We start from the raw sequence: 19,373 nt of genomic DNA on the forward strand, positions 1-19,373 counted from the left end.
CTTTAGCCTTCAATTTTTTCCAACTGAAGTCATTAACACATCAGCGAGGAACTCGTGGCTATTGGCCAAAACCTGAGGACCAATGTGCCACGGCTTGACAAACCTCGGGAACTGTAGCGTAGAGGTGTAAAAGTAACGAAAAAAAGCGTACCCGTATGTTTGCGTTACTATAACAATCAGTACTCGTTACTATCGTATCATTATTCGTTACTTGTGATACCGCATAACATGCAACGAATCGAGTCGTATTGCGTACGCGTACAATATGACGTCGCGTAAATAATAATAAATAGAATATATACAATTAACAATATTTAATAATTAGGTAACAGTTTTTGTTAACCAAGAAACAATTAAATCTCATTTCAGCGACCTTATTATATTATCTCTTTTAAGATAATAATAAAAAAACTGAAAATTCGCGATAATAAAAAACAAAAACATACATATTTCTAATTTGTAAAAAAAACTTTCTTACGTTGTTTCTGTTCCAATCTCAAGCTTTGTCTACACACACAATACCTTTAATAAACAGTAAAAAAACTTGGATGACGAATTTCAAAATTATACTTTACTTAATAAACAAACATCGTTTTTTGTAACGTAAATTCATCGATTATGCACGCGCATACGTGAAACGGTGAAACATACGAAACATGCGAGTAACGAAATGCAGCCGTGTGTAACGTTTCGTTACTCGTATATAGACGTCGCACCCGTTACTCAGTAACGAATACATACGGTTTGCTACAGCTCTACTGTAGCGTGACGAGGCAAAAGAACTGGTTCAGATACAGTCACCAAGTGGTCACGTGAAGAGTGCCTCAGGGTGGGGAGGGGGTTAGTTGAGCAGCAACTGTCTCCTGGCTGACATTCAAGCGTGCTCACAGTTACAAGATTCCAATCTGTGGAATCTATGCCAGAATTTAAATTGCATATTAAATCAGATAAAACTCTGCGGGACAAAGCACAGGAAATATAGTTTAAAACGCTGCGACACAATTCAGTGAAGTATGACATACAATTTTTGTGAAACTTTCAGAGCTGCAGCAGGTGTTCCAACATCGGCAAACAAATTCTGACACATAAAGGAAAAGGAAAAGCAAAACCTGTTTGACTTTTTGACACCCATTAGGTAAAAAAACAGAGCTGAAGAAAGCAATTGACGTTGACTGAGAAATATGCTTATTTTTTTTTGTCTTAAAGAATTCGTCCGAACATTATAAAGTTAAATAAAGCTTTGAAAGAAGACTGGGATTTAAAATGAACATAAGAAATTTGTTGCTAGGATTATTCTGGAAAAAATGTTAACCCAAAGATAAGAGATTTTGTTTGATAAGCCAGGTGTAAGTGCTTGGAGATGGTGCTTTTTGAATGTGTGCATGATTTTGCATAACAAAATCAGGTTCATACTACACAGTGCAATTTTTTTGTCTAGTTTAATACAGAAATTGGCATTGCAAAATCCATCAAGACAGGTCTACGCTTAATTGTTGTACATGCATATGGAGAAAAAGGTTTTGTTATGAATAGTTTGCTTATTTTTTTTTTTAAAGTGAAAGCAGAAGTCTGGAGATATAATAATATTAATTTTGAAAAAAATTAGGAAGTATGTGAAAAGTAAATTAAGGATCATTTCCCATGAAAAAAATAATATTAGTGTTCAGTCGAACAAAATCCTATAGCATCATCCCTGAACAAGGCATTCAAAACTGGCTGAATACGAAGAATGATGAAAATGACTTATTTTCAAAATGTGCACAAACAAATATTTAAAACAGTTTCTTGTAGTTTTTTTCTTCTCACAATGGTAACTTTTACTCTTGTTTCAATGTTCAGAGCGGTGTATAGGTATTGGAGTACTTCTTATAGCTGTGGTTCATAGGTTTCTTCAATCATGTGTGCAAGGGACTGAACAAAGTGTTTGGTTTGTACACGTATCTGTGGGTTAAACAGTGAATTGAAACACCCAGGTATTTACAGTTTAGTCACATTATTATAATCAAAGTAAAAATCTTTCCAAACCATGAGGAGAGTAATTTTAAGAAGCAGGTAACTTAACCCTTTTAGCGCCAAAGTCCGATAAACCTGCTTTGTCTTGTGCGTAAAATTGCCATGGCTGAAAAATTGGCACGATTTTCTTTCCATTTTCAAGACAGTTTTTGTTACTAGCAGCGCATGGAACCTTTGTCTAATGAAGTGTCCTACTACAGTATTTACCTTCCTTTTGTCTGTAAACAGGTAGCGAAAGTGCCCTACTATTTAGTTCTGTTTTCTCACAACAGAGAGTATGAGTCATTTTGCTGGACATCGCACAGCATAAGAAACCACGTTTTGCTGCATTTCTTTATTCTAAAGAAACAATTTCCCTTTGAAAAAAAAAATTGTTTTCGTAAATTCTTTTATATCATGAAACTGTTTTCCAGCAATTTCTACAAATGTATTTTTTAAAAGTTATGACAACAATGGTTCATTTTAGGTAAACAATATATGTAACTACCAGTTTCGTGGATATTACAAATTGCGTAGAATTTTATACCGTTGGTTATTCTGCGTTGAAAATTATTATTGTAGTAGTCATAGTAAACACGTTTTCTGGCATATTTCTCAGAGGAAAGTGATGTTACTCTGTTTCAAACTAATACTACCGTGAAACTTTGTGCGATCATGGCTTTTGTTCTCGTTTTCATAATAATGTCTCGGAAAAAAGGTTACATTGCGGGTAAAGATGACAAAGAAATGCTCGACTATTTTTATTCGCTCGATAGTGATATTTGTGAAAGTGATACAACAAGCGACAACGATATAAGTACTGATGAGGAAGAGCATTTACCATCTACATACTTCAAACACACTGACACTTACTCCAGTGGCTGCGGGTAATTATATCCAGCCGGTGCATCACTTCGTACAAATTCAGGCGACAGTTCAAGTGATTTGTCGGATGAAAATGAACAGACTGACGTAAATAATATAATCTGGTCTCCTTGTGAAAACTTTTCACTACCAAAACACAACATACCCCAGTTTTTAGAAAATGCTGGACCAAAACATTTACCGCCTCGAAACTTGAAGCCCATAGCATAGCATATTTCCAGCTAATGTTTACTTTTTCCTTACTACAGCTTCTGGTAAAGGAAACCAATAGATACGCACAGCAGTTTTTATATTTTTAATTGAAAAAAAAAAAAAAAAAAGGATAATGCAAAATGCTGATAAAACCAAGACAATATTTTTTCTTCTAAAATTTGAAAGTCAGTTTTAGCTAAATTTGTATTAAGGCATACAATAGTTATACATAATTTTTTAATAACATTGTTTACTTTATTAATAACAGACTTATAATTATTAAAAAAATTATAAAGATTCAAAATACACTAAATAGTTGGAGTTAGCTAAGGGAAGATTTCATTTGAATTGTGTCACAGAAAAGCAATGTTTTTTTCTTTTTTTTTTTTTTTCAAAAAATTATTATTGCAATAAATATTGGAAAAAATTATATTACTATTATACTATCATATATAAAAACAATTAAGTATTTAAAAAAAAATTTAAACCAAAGAATATTACTGTCTATACTCCCTTTTCACATTACAATCCATAAAAAATATTTAATGATTATTTTTTTTTAAATTAAAAAACCAACAAAAATAAAATACGATGAAAATTTTTATGTTTAAACATCATAAGTGACAAAAGAAAACATTCATCTATAAACAGTAAAAATTTCATAGTTATAACAGTAAAGGTTAAACAGTTATTAAAATTAAACTCTGGAGAGGGCAGTTGTAACATCTGCAGTCACCCATTCTGCAACAGGTTGCTGAATGTATCTTAACATGTCTTCAGAACTTTTTTTTTATCTTGATGTGTTTTAGTTTACTGCCACGAAGCTGCATTAATTTCAACTGCCACTAAACTGAATAAACATTAAATGGTGCCAATATTTTCTCACACCTGTTTATGAATTGCTATTTTGTAAAATCCATGATATACACTTTCCAAATGTATGAGGTGAAATGAAGTTCTGGAAAACTATTTTAATATTAATTAACATGCTTTAGGAAAACTTAAATTCATTGGTGGTAGAAATTTTTATTTTCCTTTTAGTCTACAAAACATGAGCATCAGCTCGGGCGTCCACCGATGATGTCGGCAAACAGCTGCCTGGTGTTGACCTGCTTGGCCTGGGCCTCCCGCCACGCCCGCTCCTGGCGTCGATACAGCCCCACGCCCAGGTTCTGGGCGACGAAGCAGCCGTACCGGTCTCCGTCCAGCACCGCCTCCTTCCCCGCCAGCTCCTTCACTATCCTCTCCCTCAGCTTCGGGCCGGACGCCTTCCAGAGGGCGTCCAGGCTGCGCGAGCCGTGCTTGCTGCAGGCCAGCCTCACGTACTGCTCCTGGGAGGACACAGCCTCAGCGCTGCCAATCTTCCTGACCTCGTGCTCCAAGTCTCTCAACAGCTCAGGTCAACTATATCATACACAAGAGATTTTATATATATATATATATATATATTGTTAGATAATTTAATAATTTTTCCTGATAAAACCTCTGCTTTCGGCTAAAACTAAGGAAAATGAACCTTGCCCATTGTTTACTACAGTAGAATCCCGCCGATGCGACCCCCCTCTGATGCGTCCATTCCGTTTATACGACAGTTTATTGAGAAACCGAAAAATTTGAGCAGAGAAAGTCGAAAATTTGATTAAAATCGGCTGAAAAACAAGTCTGTTACACTTTGTTGTGTGCTATGTGTTCACGTTTATCTTGGCGAGAGCTGTACTGTAAGCAGGCAGGCATGCAAAAGACGGCTAAAAATAGATACCACCCCTCTAGACTGTCAACGCGGCAGTGTCTAGCCGAGCTCGGCACGTATTCTATCGCACGAAAAGCCGTCTCAGCTGTCATGTTATCTTACCCGCCGGCATGAAAAGCCCCTGTGGTAGCTTCGGGGAGAGGGTAAGAAACTCGTCCGGCCAGCATCCTCCTCCCCTCCCACATCGCGTGCGACAAAAGCCAGGTTGTATAGTCCATTCTCGGTAATATAAATATTTTTATGGGCTTATACGACTGTCCTTCGCCGTTAATGAATACTTTATAAGTTTAAGTTACTATGATACAATTTGTTCATTAGTCACACAGCAGTTTCTGCTGAAAAATCACTAATATCTCAAATTTTTTTGAACAGAAAAATTTAGCAGTGCCGTAAATATATTTATTTTACTGCATAGTTACTTTTCCATCTGCATTCCAACGTTTTTTTTTTTTCCGCTGCGAAGGGACGTGAGAAAGATAATTGCTTGAGCTGTCAAAATAAACATCGTTGACGGCAAGGGCGGGAGCGCATCCTGTCGGTCTGTCGCTGTGATTATCTACTCCAAAAACATGTCACAGCATTTCAGGATAGCATTGTTCTTATATCTTTCGTTTATAGCCGAATGTTTTCTACCTGATCCACACAAGTTCCTTCGCCACGTTTTGAACGAAAATAACAACCAGCCGGCTAGCATAGCCGAACTCGCGTGACGCGAATTCACTTAGCGCAGTATTTATTGGAACCCATTGTTCGGGGTATGAGAGTCCGAGGTGTAATATGAATTTAAAAAGTTGTCTTTTTTAAACCATAGACTATTTGAATATGAAATCTATGCGAACAAAAGCGATTTTTTATGTATTTCAATATATTTGAGGGGGTGGGGGGTTAAAAATTGGCCCTTATTCTCTAATGCGATCATTCCGTTTTTAAGTCCGTTTTTCTGAAAACCGTGAGCGGGAGGGGTCGCATCAGCGGGATTCTACTGTACTATATTTTTGAGTGAATATTGATTGTGAAATTAATTTTTGTATAGTTGATTAATTTAAGAAATGATTGCTTTCTTTTGTTTCTGGGATGGTTTACCAATGAGAATAATTTATTAGTACGGCAATAAAGATAGTAAATAATGGTCTTAAAACTAATATTCTGGAGTTAACGTTTTATATATGAAATGTATAGTTACCTTTTATTTGTTAGTTAAAAAAGAAAATGACAATTTCCTAGTCAATAATTCACTTCAACTTAAAAAAAAAAAAAAAACTATTTCACACAGGAAAATTAATTTTTCAAGGCACTTCTTGCATGGAAGATAATAACCCACATCATATGGAGAAAAATGGTAAGACTGAATCATTTAACAGTGTTAGAAGGAAATTGTTTTGCGCGGGAATGTCTTAACAAGTTTCACAGTAATTAACGGCCGGCTACCAAGCACATCATACAAAATGAAACTGAGCAGGGGCTTCCTGGATTACCTCGAGAGCAACGACGAGCTTCTCCCGACTCTTGGCCCCCACGTACTCGCTGCTGACGAACACGTCGGTGATGTGGCAGCCCTTGGGGTCGCTCAGCACGTCCCTGAGGCGGGCTGGTGCCATCGCCAGCAGGCCCGACACCACCTGCAGCAAGCCGCTCCGTCACCACTCGGCGGCAGGCCCTCGAGCTGCTCGTGTACCACTCGCTCTACGAGTCCTGCATAGCTTCACAAACACCCTTTGTTTGACAAACATTAGCATGGATTCTCTTTCACATCCAAACATTTAAAGTTTATAACTGGAAAAAAAAAGTTATGTGCTAATGACTATAAGTTTATGTTGTTCAGAATGAACCAAGCTCTAACATTTTAATGCCCAAAATCTTTAAAAATTGGGGGTTGAAAGAAAAAGTGGATAAATGGTTATTTAGATATCTTAAATGCTTATGTTATATACTTATCTGTCTAAACTGAAACCGAAGCAGCATAACCAGAATGCCTGTTTAAAGAATAAAATGGTACATCTACAAATTACTTGAAAACTATTTAGTGAAATCTTATGATAATATACCTGAAAATACCCACAATCTTGGTACTTAATAATAGAAGTATTAAATAGTAAATTGTTACTAAACGTAGAAAATATTATCAGGGCCGCAACTAGCGGGGAGCAAGCGGGGCATACGCCCCGGGCGCAAAGCTGTGGGGGCGCCGAAATCGCATTGTAATTCCTACTACAACTGGTAACTGGTTAAAGTTTTTTTTAACATGCATGCCAGGAATGTCTAATCTGATTTACAATATAATGTCTCAACATATATTTAATGAACAAGTCTAGTGATTATACGGACTACTCTATGGACATAGTGGGTTCATGCATGGAAGGTACAGTAGCACAGAAACTGTTACACGTATGTATGGAAGATGCTTAAATAACACCATTTTTCCGTGGGAGGGCCCCCCGGACCCCCCGCTTTATTGGTGTGGTATGTGCAAAAAAAGAGGGGGGGGGGGGGGCCATGAATCCATTCATGCCCCGGGTGCCAGAGACTCTAGTTGCGGCCCTGAATATTATAGTTACCTAAAAATAAATACTTTATAAAAAGGTTCAACTGCACATACAGACAACTAGTTACAAACTCTCAAACGTTTTCAAAGTATGTATTTAACTCTGTAGTGACAAGCCCATGATGAAACTTCACCTTCGACAAGCTACTGGGGTTTATACACAGCGGTGTAATTATCTTACAACGCAACTGTCTGGCGAGGTCAAAGTGTGTGTTTGCACATGGGAACCAGGCGAGATGGTGCTGGGAAGGTTGTTTCTCATTTCCACCCTACCCCCCCGTATTCACCCGCGTATGGGTGGCACATTTTATGAAGTTTTTTTTTGTCTAATAAAATGTACTGTCCATATGCAAGTTCTCCATTTTATGTAAAAAAAAAAAAATATATAACATTGCACTGTTGTAAGTGACTATGTGCTTAAATAACTAGCCTGAGTAAGTTTTTAATAAATATGTCATGAGTAAGTATAAATGGTTTTATTAAAATATCCTAGAAATGTGTGTAAAGCATCATGAATTGCACCATTGGAGTAGGTTTGCAGCGTTTCGGGCGGCTACCCAGCTGCTGGTAAGTGATGCTGACGCTCAGCAATTGCTGTAAAGGGAGCGCTTGTTTTAATTGAAGGAACTAACAAATAAAAAATTGATAATGAAATAGCCTGCTGTCTTTTCTCTCTTGGGAAAAGACAGGAAGGGAAACAAAGGTATAAAAAAATAGCATTTTTTCCTTTGTATTTTTTTGTTAGTGCTAGGGTGAAGGGGAAGGGGGGGAGGAAGGGCCATAAAGGTCGAAGAGGGGAAAGACAAAGGACATCAGTGCTTTATTTCTTTCGCAGCAATAAGCTGAAACACGACCCGCAAAGACTTCACTTGTATTCTACCGGAGACGGATATATGGTGCAACCCATATTCGAGGGCGACCCTTATGGTGAAAATGTTAAGATTTTTTGGCCCAAAATTGAAGGTGCATCCCACACGCAGGGGCAACGCTTCCGCGGGTAAATACGGTATCACGCCGTCTCCGCTGTAGGGCGACACTATGGTGGTGCACGTACGCTGATCGGCTTGTTGAACCTCAGCATGGTCTGGACGAGCAGCGAGCCGTGCAGGTGGACGGGGGGAGTGTCTTCCCACTTCGCTGCGGGGGAGAGCTGCAGCACCAGCGGCACAAACTCTTGCTTGTTCTTGCACTGCAGAGCCTCCGCTAGATGCTGCCGACACACACCAGCTTAGAGCACTGCCGCAACCAACACTCGCTTGTTCCTGCTCGGCTCTGATGCTAACTACACTGAACTGTTGGTACGTGCAAACCATCCTGTAGGTATATAAATATTATACAGTACAAATTAGCTCTCTTTAATTAAGGCTTGACAAAACCTACAATGAAATCCAGGGTCTCAATTTAAAAGAACAGACGTTTCCAAACACTGAATTCTATTTTTGAATCTGACCAAACAATAGTTTTCACTCAACTTATATACCAAAATTTTAATGCAATACAGTCAAGTATCTACTAATTACACACAAAAATTGAATTTTTATTTCCACGGTTCTTAAATACAAGACAGAAATAGTAAACACTATAAAGAAGAGAGATTAAGCTGATTTACTGTTATATGAGCAATGGATTTACAGTAAAACCTCATAAGAAACTTGCCTGCTTAATAAGTTTAAACTCTTTAGCACTTGACCAATAAATACACACATACAATTGTAACCTCTTTTGGACACTTCCTGCCATTATCCTTCCACAGGGGCAGACTAGCACAAGGACGTTAAGGGAACACTGCACGCTGTCATCTGCAATTTTGAATGATTTATGAGCCTTTACTTTCACTGCCATACAGGATGCTGATAGCATCTATTATTGGTTTTAAGTGAAGTTGGAAAGTTCAAACAATGGTGTTTTACAGGAAGTGGTGGTGAGACCTTATTTACGGTCGCCTGTGCGCCTCACGGACGCACGCACCTGCATGAAGCTGCCCTGCCTGGTCTCCAGCCGCTGACACGCCTGTCCCAGGCTCAGCACCACGCCCGTCTTGCCGCTCCCCAGGAGCTGCCCCAGGTTCGGCCCCAGCTCGTCGTACATCGCCTCCACCTGGGCGACACACACGGCTCGCCGACTGTCCTGCCTGCGCTGCAGCTTCCAGCTCCCGCTACACATTCCGGAGTAAGTGACCGTCCACCCGCCCGGTCCGGCATGCATCAACAATCTCTCAACAGAGAAACCTACCGTGTTTTAGTTACTTTTGGTTGTGTTCTCCGCAGACACTATTATAAAGCCACGATATTTGCACAGAAATAGCGAAAAATATTATTTGTATTTTTGGAATCCATAATTTTATTTCTATGCTCTTCTTCCTAGATTTTTTTTTATAGCTACTGATGATTATTTTTCCATTCCTTATCACATGTTACACATTGCATTTATTGGTTATCATTGAGAACAATACAACATTAAGAAATTTATGTAAGAAATTTAGGTGAACATCGAATGTCACATTTTCTTGCATCTAATAGTTATAAAATTACAAATACTGTAAGTTGTATTGGCAACATGAAACAATACTATGTTGATGCCCAAAGGGCACTTCAATGTCCTTACAGAACATTCTGAGGAACCACCAGTATCGCCACCCGCCTCCGTCTTAAATACCTGCCCAGTCCCGACTTGGTAAGGCCCTCCGAATCCCAGACTTAACACTCAAACAGAGGATTAGGCGCTACCTGCCTGCGCAACACAAATTTACATCACTAGAATTATATTACAGGTAATATTTACAACAATTGAAAATCAAATGTTAACCCAAAAATACCAATTTTCACATGTGGCTACCCTAACTTAACTAAATTGGTTATTACAGGAGAACCACTGCTTTAAATGCAATGTGTTTTGTCAGAATGATTAGAAAACACGTTAGAAAGTAATTAGGTACCATAAATGGATAGTAGAATTTTTAAAATAACGTTTGCAGAAAATTTGTCTCCATCAACATTTACCTACATTTAATATTAATTTTTATTGTCCGGCCTTTGGTTGGTTTCAAAAATGATACCTGACCCTTGAAAAGAGTCAAGTTGGACACTTTAAGCTGATTCAAGGAAATTATTTCATATTGATCATTTCATGACCAAACATGGTTATTTTTGTTCCCAATGTATAAAAAGTATAATAAACTTAAAATTTGTTTGAAACGGCAGTTAATACTGAACTAACTTTTTTTTTAGTAAGAACGTAGACTTTATAAATATTTGAAGACACATACTAATGTAATTACATAATAAGAATATCTGTCACTTTATTCTTCATTATCTTTTATCTTTGCTGAAAACTTTCAGTAATTTGAATACCAACACACTGAAAATAGATTTAGCATGCATAAAAGTGTTATGTGCATTAATAATCTATCTATAGATGGTTATTTAGGAAAGACATGTCCACAATAAGACAATCTACGACGTAAACCTCATGATTACAGTGAGCACCAAATCATTTGACTACCAACTCAATGCTCATCGTGAGCCGAGTTGGATAGATTAGCTATGCCTCACGCAGATGACAACTTAAGGTTCACTGTATCCAGTGAACTCAGAAACTGATTGGAATGATTAACTGAATGGCACACCATTCGCTACATCCATTCACTCAGGATCTAGATTGATGCACTGTGCTGTTTGACTGCATGATGCGAGTGGACTTGACATGAGCCGGACTGTGACGTATGTTACCAAAGGAAAAAAAACAAACCAAACTATGTATGTGTAATAGAAGTGATCACGTAGGTATGTATGATCAGGTAGGTATGATATTCACCAATTAATGGTCAGCAACTTTTAAAAGATATGTATCTAAACGAATACGATTGCAACTTTATAACAAACAACATACATATATAATTTTTTTATATTTTTCTCCTAAATTACTTTCAAAGATAAAGCATATTTAAGAAGAATACAAAGAGCACAAATCTGTGCAAAAACAAAAATGATTTTACCAACCTCTTCCTTCACTTTGTGACAGTTCAATAGTCTCTGAATGCAGAAGTTGCTGTAGGGCAGTTTGGACAGAGGCAGCATGTTGTTTATGAAGCACCGGGCGTAGATCTGAGTTCGCAGCTTGCTGGAGGCCACCATGATGGCCACGTCCAGCACCCGGGACGCTGATGAGCTCGCGAACACGGGCAGTCGCTGCGGCTCGAGGGGCGGTCCGTCCTTCGCGTCCCCGGGGCCCTTCGCGTCGTCGCCAGGCTCCGGCACCGCCAGACACTCGTCCAGCAGCTTGCGAACCAGCGAGTGGGCCAGCTTGCGCTTCTTCACCTTCAGCGCCAGCAAGAGCGTCTGGACGAAGCCAGCGGTCAAGTCCGTGTACACCATCTCTGGAAACGACAAGGAATACGTTTATTAGTGTCATCAAAAAAAACTGTAAACATTCATAACGAGCTTATCATTGGGGAAAGAAGAGGACTGACTTTGCATTTAACTTGGATCACAGAGCGAGTGTCGGGAAAGTGGCCGAACACTAACTGTAAAAGCCAGACGGCAATTTAAAAAATCTGGACCGTAAGTTTCAGGCCTGGAAACCATTCAAAAGTGTAGAGGTGAAGAAACACGGCAGCACCTGGCAGGCGGGGCCACGCCTCCACTCGGCGGCCGAACTCCTCCAGCAGCTCCCGGTGCGCGGGGGGGACGTCGACGCTCTCCGGCACGGCCCTGGCGTCGGCGGTGGAGCGGGGGGTCATGCCCGCCAGGCACTCCAGCACGGCACGCGTCACCTGGTTCGCGTGCGTGTCCCGCACGAACTCCTCCAGGTTGTTGAGGGCGTACCTGGCCACCTTGAGCAGCCACTCGCGGTGGGCGGCCTTCCCAGGGACCTCGCCGCCGCCCGCCTTGCCCCCTCGCTGCAAAGCCCCGCACTCCGCTCGTCAACCTCGCACCTTCACCCTTCACATTGCACTGGCTCCGACAACATTAACCTTTCATTATGTATTATAACTATACAGCCCAGGCTACTATGAAAGGAAGGTGGTGGGGAGATGCTCACTGGTTCGATCAGAAGATACAAACACTCATCTTATGTAGCAAATCATACTCATTAACAAAATAAAATAAAGCTGAATGCAAAATGTAACTGTCTTTACAACTAGCTTGAAGGTATAATATTATTAAAACTGTCATCTAAAGAGGCGGGGGCTGAAACGCTTCAAGCCCTTTTGAAGGTAATTACAGAATAAGTCTGAGACATCAGTTAAATCTCATGGTCATGGGCAACATCACGCCCGGTGACCGTCTCCAGCTGGGTCTTAGAGCTCATGGGTAGTGGTGCCTAGCGCTGAAAAACTATAACTCTCTCGACAAGAACCTTGTGTTCATAATCATCAAATTAATATAAAACTATAATTGTTACTGGTTTTACAAGTTGCCGTTAATGCCCTCTGTTTTTCAGTTTGACTGTGTTATTTAGTGCATGCGCCAGCACTTGTCATTTAAATCACATGTGTACATATATATCACCTTAAAAATTACTGCATGCTTCTATGATGCTATATATGTACAGTATATTTCCAATGATAGCTTATGCAAAAATAAATAAGTACAATATCTAGTTATTCCAAATTTAACAAAAATATTTGAAGTCATAAGCAATATCTGAAGTAACAAAAATATTTTTATTAACTTTCAAATGACATACACAAAGTACATATGAAAACAATAAAACTGGTATGGAATTGAAAGAGTGGCTGGCTGCGGGATAAAACTCTGAAAAGTAAATTAAACCAAATAAAAAAAAAGAAACCATTTTCGCTAAGCAATTATATTACATGGCAACAAAAGTGTAAAATGCTGGAAAATGCAGCAGAAACTACTTTTCCCCTCAAATTAAATTTGTTAAATTGCAGAGAATTTGTAATTTGCATAACAAAGTATTATTTTCTATTAAGTTTCTCTGTGGGTATAGTTATATTAGCCTCTTATTGTTTCCTTTCTGTGTGAATACTAATTATAGATAATAAGTTTTGTGTGATTTTTTGAAGTGATAACGTCTTATAAATCGATGAACGCCGGCTGCACGCACGAAAAAGCATGACTCATTGTCACGTTTCGCCTGAGCTGAGCGTGCAAGAACCGGCCAACCACCGTTAAAAAGTATGCAATTTTTCATCAATGCTTTCTTATGACATTATCACGAAAATTATTGTCCATAAACCGACTTTACAGACAAACCCCCCCCCCCCCCTTTTTTTTAAAGTTTTATCACTGTTGTACGAGGTTTGTACAGAAATTTCATATTTAAGTTTAAAAAAATATATTATTCTACTGTCAATCAGGTAATTAAATATTGTTCCCTTAAAAATACTCCCCCTGGGACACAATACACTTGCGCCATTTCTGTTTCCACTGCTGGAAGGCGCCTTGGAAGCCCTCTGTTTTGAGGTTCTTCAGCTGCCTCGTCATTTCTGTTTTGATGTCCCCCACATCAACAAAATGCAGTTCCCACAGCACTATCTTGCATTTGGGAAACAAGAAAAAGTCACATGGTATCAAATAAGGTGAATAAGGGGTATATTCCATCACAGGTAATGGAATTCGAGGCCAAAAACTCACGCACAACTAGCGAAGCGTGTGCAGAGGCATTGTCCTGATGGAGGACCCACCACCCCCCTCGGGCCAAATTTGGTCGGACCCGAGTCACACGAGCTTTGAGGTGTCTGAGAACGTCAACGTAGAATTTTCCATTAACAGTCTGCCTTGGAGAGACAAATTCTTGGTGGACAATGCCCTGAGAATAATAAAAAAAATCAGCATTGTTTGGATTTCCTTGACTTTTACATCCCTGCCTCCCCAGATTGTTTCCACTTCCTGCTCTGGGATTAGAGTTCCACATCTAATTAGTAGAACCAAGACTCATCGCCTGTGATCCTATCGAGATAGTCACCACCCTCTTCGGCTCCCAACCGGTCCTCACGCATGCCACACACTGTACTTTTTGTTCTGGAGACTAAAAATTTGGAACGATTTCGACACACAACTAACTTTCTTCATTTTTAATTATTCTGTTAAAATTTTATGAACAATCGTTTTGCTCAATGAAAGCTCTTCAGCGATCATTCTGACTGTTAAACGACGGTCCCGTAGGACACAAGCACGAATTCTTTCCATATTTTCATTACAAACAGAAGTGGAAGGACATCCTGAACGAGAATCGTCTTTGAAAGCTTTTCGGCCCTCCCGAAAACTTTTCAACCACTTTTTGACGGTTGGTTCCTTCAAAACATCTTCTCCATAAACTTGGCTCAAAGCCTCAAAAATTTCACGGTCATTCTTACCTAGTTTCCCGAGAAATTTGATGTTGATTCGTTGCTCTTCAACAAGAGAAAGCTCCATGCTGACAGCACGTGAAAAAGAGGCAAGTTTGAACAAGCGCGTGAAACCCAGGTGATTCATAGAGCGGCCGGGCTCAGACTGAGTGTGGTGGGGATGACCTTGAGTCGAAAGACTGATATGGTGCCTCCCCCCATCACTCACAGTAGTTTTTAGGAATCATTATACAAACTTTCCGGACAAACCTCATATTGTAAATTAAAGTGACCTTACCAAACACCATGCACACTGAATATACCCACACTCAATAAAGTTGTGTCATGACTATAAACACTTGTAGGTTGCATTCATGGGAATGATGGCGTAGGGAACGACTGGTCCACCAGAGCAAGGCAGCTTCGGCAATAACCAACTTACTGTCCCTCCCGTAGCTGCTATCACAATCAGCTTCTGCAGGACGTGGCTAGCGAACTGGTCGCAGAACACCGGCCTGAGATCCTCCCCGAACACCCGCATGTAGCGGGACAGGGCATCGCCACTGGCCCAGTCCAACAACTCCTCGATCACTCGAGAAGCTAGCTGGTTGCTCGAGTACTCTACTTCCTTGCCTTCCGTCTCGACCAACACGTTGTTTGCGAACAAACCTGCAACATCATCTCTGAATCTCAATAACTTATCTTTGGAACATGCAAGATAATACATGTAAACTGACCATGGACAGCAAACTAGACCTGCGATACTTGTACTCACATGCAACACTGAAGTAGCTACCAATGAAACCACAATTGCACATTATCATCATGTGTTTGACATTGTTTCGCAAGTAATAAACATATAGACTGAGAACTTTACAATTGATTAAAAAAAAATTACTTTCTGCAACATCACATTAAATTAAGTTCTTCTTTTAATGCCAAATGACCAAATGAAGGCATTGTAAGAAAATTATTAAAATATAAGTACTTAAAAAAAAAAGGTTAATCGTAGCCCAACTTAAACTTAATCATAGAGGTGGAATATTTCGTTGCTCATTAATTATGTATTGTGTGTAGAAGGCATTAATATACCAAGTTTAACTGGGCTGATGTTAGATACAGAGCTGAGATACAACCAACATAAGTCCAGTATTGTTCTCTGAATAAAATTTTCATTTATTTCTTGTATTAACTTATATACTTAAAAAAAAAAAAACCTACCTCGTTCACCATCCGTCTGAAAGTTTTCGGCTTTATTCGTCTCACGAACACGAAGGAAATAATGATACTTTTCTTCATCTATTTGACTTCCCTTACCAAACTTTCCTTTCTTTGCAAATTTTTTTGCCATAACAAGAAATGACGACTTTCGTTTCTTGTTACGATTATACATTGCAGGTTGAGTGTTATCCATTACTTTTCTTCTTTTTTTAATGGTAATTAGCTTCCGCCCACAACCAGCACTAGATGAACACAACTATCTTTTCGTAACCTCAAATTCCTAACTGCTTCAATCACAGTTCACAGTGCCATTAAAAAAAAGTAAACAAACCATAGATACACGTTAAAACAAAAAGCGTGCGGTAAAGATGGTACAACACTGGTAAACTATTTGAAATATTTAGTTCTAAGTATAAATGAAATAGTTTTCTTTATATTTATTTTATAAGAGTTAAAAACATTTTAGCTATCTCAGTACGAAAATTAATTTTAATAGCGTGGCAGAATTTAAAAGTAATGTTTAAAGTAATCGCTTCAAATTTATTTGATAGAGAAAACTGTAACCCATATGCCTAATCCCTTTTTACACATAAAAATTTGTTAAATATAGTTGGAGGTAAAACTTTGACAATGATAAGACTTTCCAGGGATACGGCGAGAGACGAAGCCTTCGGCAAGTAATAGCTTAAAAGGTCGAGAGTCAAGAGAGGTGGTGCACACGTCAGTGACGAGTTGTATTGAATACTGGAAACACATAATGCTGCGGCACTTTAGTGGTAGCATTGATTTGAGACTTGATCGAACATATAGAAAGCATTGCAAGAAACTAGAGCAGGTATGGTGATATCACCCTGTAACATAACCATGCGTACACAAATGACAACTAGACAAGATTCACTGGCAGGACACTAATAATCACATATGATGGACCCTTCAGTGGATTGAGAATTGACTTTTTTTGGGTCGGAGAGGAGGAAAGGGTGGGGGCAACCAGTAGTCGGGATTTAGTATATGTGGTTATTACTCCAGAAGTCATAGTATATAAAGAATATTTTACCCTTCGTGGAGGGGGTGGATGTTGTTGCCCCTGGGACCTATTAAAACATAGAAAGCACACATTACACTAAAAGGCTGAGCTGTAAATCAAAATAAGGCCACATGGGCTTCAAAAGGCAAACCACGAAAGTCCTCGAGCCGTATTAAATGAAATAGCCTCTGTTATTCTTCACCAAACTGGTGGGACACAGGTGCAGGCAAAACTGCAAATGTCTCTCGGCAAATATTCAATAATTTAGACCTGGGCCGCATCCCGTTACAAGTTTTTATCACAATTAAGTATAATGCGAAAATATTCCTCCTGTGTGTGTTTTTATTATAATGATTAGGTTACATTACTGGTAAGATCAAAAACAGCTTTTGGGGACTAACATTGGAGCTAACGAACGAGGATTTATGAAGACTTATGTTAGTGTTAAAATATGTAGGAGTTGAAAGGTTGAGATGCTCCCCAGTGCATCACACAGGCCCAGCCCTGATGGTGGAGGATGGAGAACTGACAAGAGCTCCGAATGGTCGCTTGCCATTAGGTGCTTGTTTCTTGCAAAAATGTGCAACAATTTGCCGAGTATACCAGGCCATGGTTTTGAGCAGAACTGCACCAAGTCATACTTACTTAATAATTACTTGGTGATGGTTGCCGATAACACGTCTTGTAATTATTGGTATTAGTATAATAATGTCGTTCCAAGCGCTCCTTCTGCTTGCACAGGCTGTAATGGCACCGCGTTGCTTCAAACAGGGGTAGTGCAGCGTGAGTGTAACCCAGTGCAATGTAAGGAACGTTAAGCCACTGGTGTATCGATTGTCGCTTGAGCAACAATCGACCATGACATCACTGTATACTTGTAATTAGCAAGTAGATTGTCTTCATCGCTTTAGTTCTATAACTGTCACACATCTGTAGTGGTGTTGGATTGGGATATAATTTTCACAAGCTGCAAACAAATGAATTTTACTTTCTGACTTTTTCCAGTCAGTCTAACCAGCACATCTTCTTAGCAAATAGCTTGCGAGGCAACAAAATATAGAATATACCTAATAGATTTCAAGTGGTGTTTGTGTGTTAAAATAAAAATAGTAACAAAAATCCAATGTTATACTTGTGTGCAAGTGTGTATCTAATTCATACTAACATAACAAACACATTAAAAAAAGTTACCAAACTAATTATTCTACTCAGTTCACTCTTTGTTACTGTTGCTACTAATTTTATTAAGAAATAAATATCAATGTTTTTTACAAAATAACAAAATGTATCTTCGTTCTATTACGTTGTTGCATAAATTCAAAAAATTATCTAATGTTTTTTTTTCAAACATACCCACAATACCAATACTTTCTTTTAAAAAAATTATATCACTGGAAATGATTGATTGTGAACCTAGAGACAACCCAGTATCTGCACCAAGAAATGTAATTAATGGGAGATGTTTCTAGTGGTAGGGCATACGACATAAACACAGTTGTTAGCTAGCTGGATATTAATCAGTAGGTTCCCCATCGTCTTATCCAGGACCTCTGGGTAAGTTCTCAATGGAAGAACAGCAGCAGGATAGCTGAAAGAAATTTCTAAAGACTACAACTCAAAGCTTCTGCATCAGGAACCAGAAATCAGAGAATTCCGTAGAAGCTGCAAAACCCTATAGACAGGAACGTTCTCACCAGCGTTGGCCTCGTAATAACTGCTCAGCTTAGTCTTCATCTTGAGTCACTTTAAGTCTCGACACACGCGGCAGGAATAAATGGTTTCGAACAGACTCCCTGAATCTGACGTAAGTAAAATCAGGTGTCCATAATTCCCTAATACCGTTAAAGATCTATCCAAGACGTGGTAGGTATGAATCTTCTCATCGCTCGTGCAAAAAAGGTTTGATTTTTTTTTTTTTTAAGAATTAGGTTGAAATCTGTTTCCAATAACATGCAAGAATTTGGGAAAACCACATCTAAAGAGGAATGACAGTTTTATTTATGCAAAAAATTGATACTGTCATAATCTTGTGCCCTAATTCTCTAAAATTCTGCTTTAAGGGGTGGTTTTTATAAATCTCATTTTGACAGTGATTTTCCTCATTTTTCAAAATCAGTTGCAGAATCAAATCTTGTTCAAATGTGCAAAATTTCAACAAGAAGTACCAAAATGCATCTCTCAAAGAGGTGGGTAAGTGGGATGGGCTGGTTTATAAAAAGCTCATCTGGACAGTAATCTTTTTTTTTCTTTCCAAAATAATTTTAATTTTACTTTATCATCAGATGGAAAACATTTCATTCTAAAGCACCAAACTTCTGTTTAATGGGTGAAAAAGGAGCAGGTGATAGTTTTTGTGAAATCTCCTCTTTTTCATAAATTCATGATTTGAATATCAGTTGTGCAAAATGTTATCAAGAAGTATCAAGAAGGGGTGGGGAAAGAAAATGGGAGTGGTTTCTAGAATATTAAA

The 19,373-nt window shown here is 38.8% G+C and overlaps 1 protein-coding gene across 2 annotated transcripts; it reads right to left on the reverse strand.

Annotated features, from left to right (window-relative positions):
• Nucleotides 1–4,079: 4,079 nt before the first annotated feature.
• On the reverse strand, nucleotides 4,080–16,214 carry LOC134530152 (nucleolar protein 9). 2 transcript variants are annotated; one of them, XM_063364776.1, is made up of 8 exons: nucleotides 15,877–16,214; nucleotides 15,098–15,324; nucleotides 11,979–12,258; nucleotides 11,360–11,736; nucleotides 9,330–9,458; nucleotides 8,416–8,571; nucleotides 6,295–6,438; nucleotides 4,080–4,400 (listed from the first exon to the last, which is right to left on the reverse strand). In XM_063364776.1, the coding sequence occupies exons 1-8, from the start codon at nucleotides 16,067–16,069 to the stop codon at nucleotides 4,128–4,130; spliced, it is 1,779 nt and encodes a 592-aa protein (XP_063220846.1). In that variant the 5' UTR covers nucleotides 16,070–16,214; the 3' UTR covers nucleotides 4,080–4,127. The 2 variants fall into 2 exon arrangements, with proteins under 2 accessions (XP_063220846.1, XP_063220849.1); XM_063364779.1 differs by having other exon boundaries at nucleotides 4,080–4,473; nucleotides 15,877–16,176.
• Nucleotides 16,215–19,373: the final 3,159 nt, after the last annotated feature.

This window comes from Bacillus rossius, chromosome 3 (genome assembly GCF_032445375.1).
Source record: "Bacillus rossius redtenbacheri isolate Brsri chromosome 3, Brsri_v3, whole genome shotgun sequence".
NCBI classification, from domain to species: Eukaryota; Metazoa; Arthropoda; class Insecta; order Phasmatodea; family Bacillidae; genus Bacillus; species Bacillus rossius.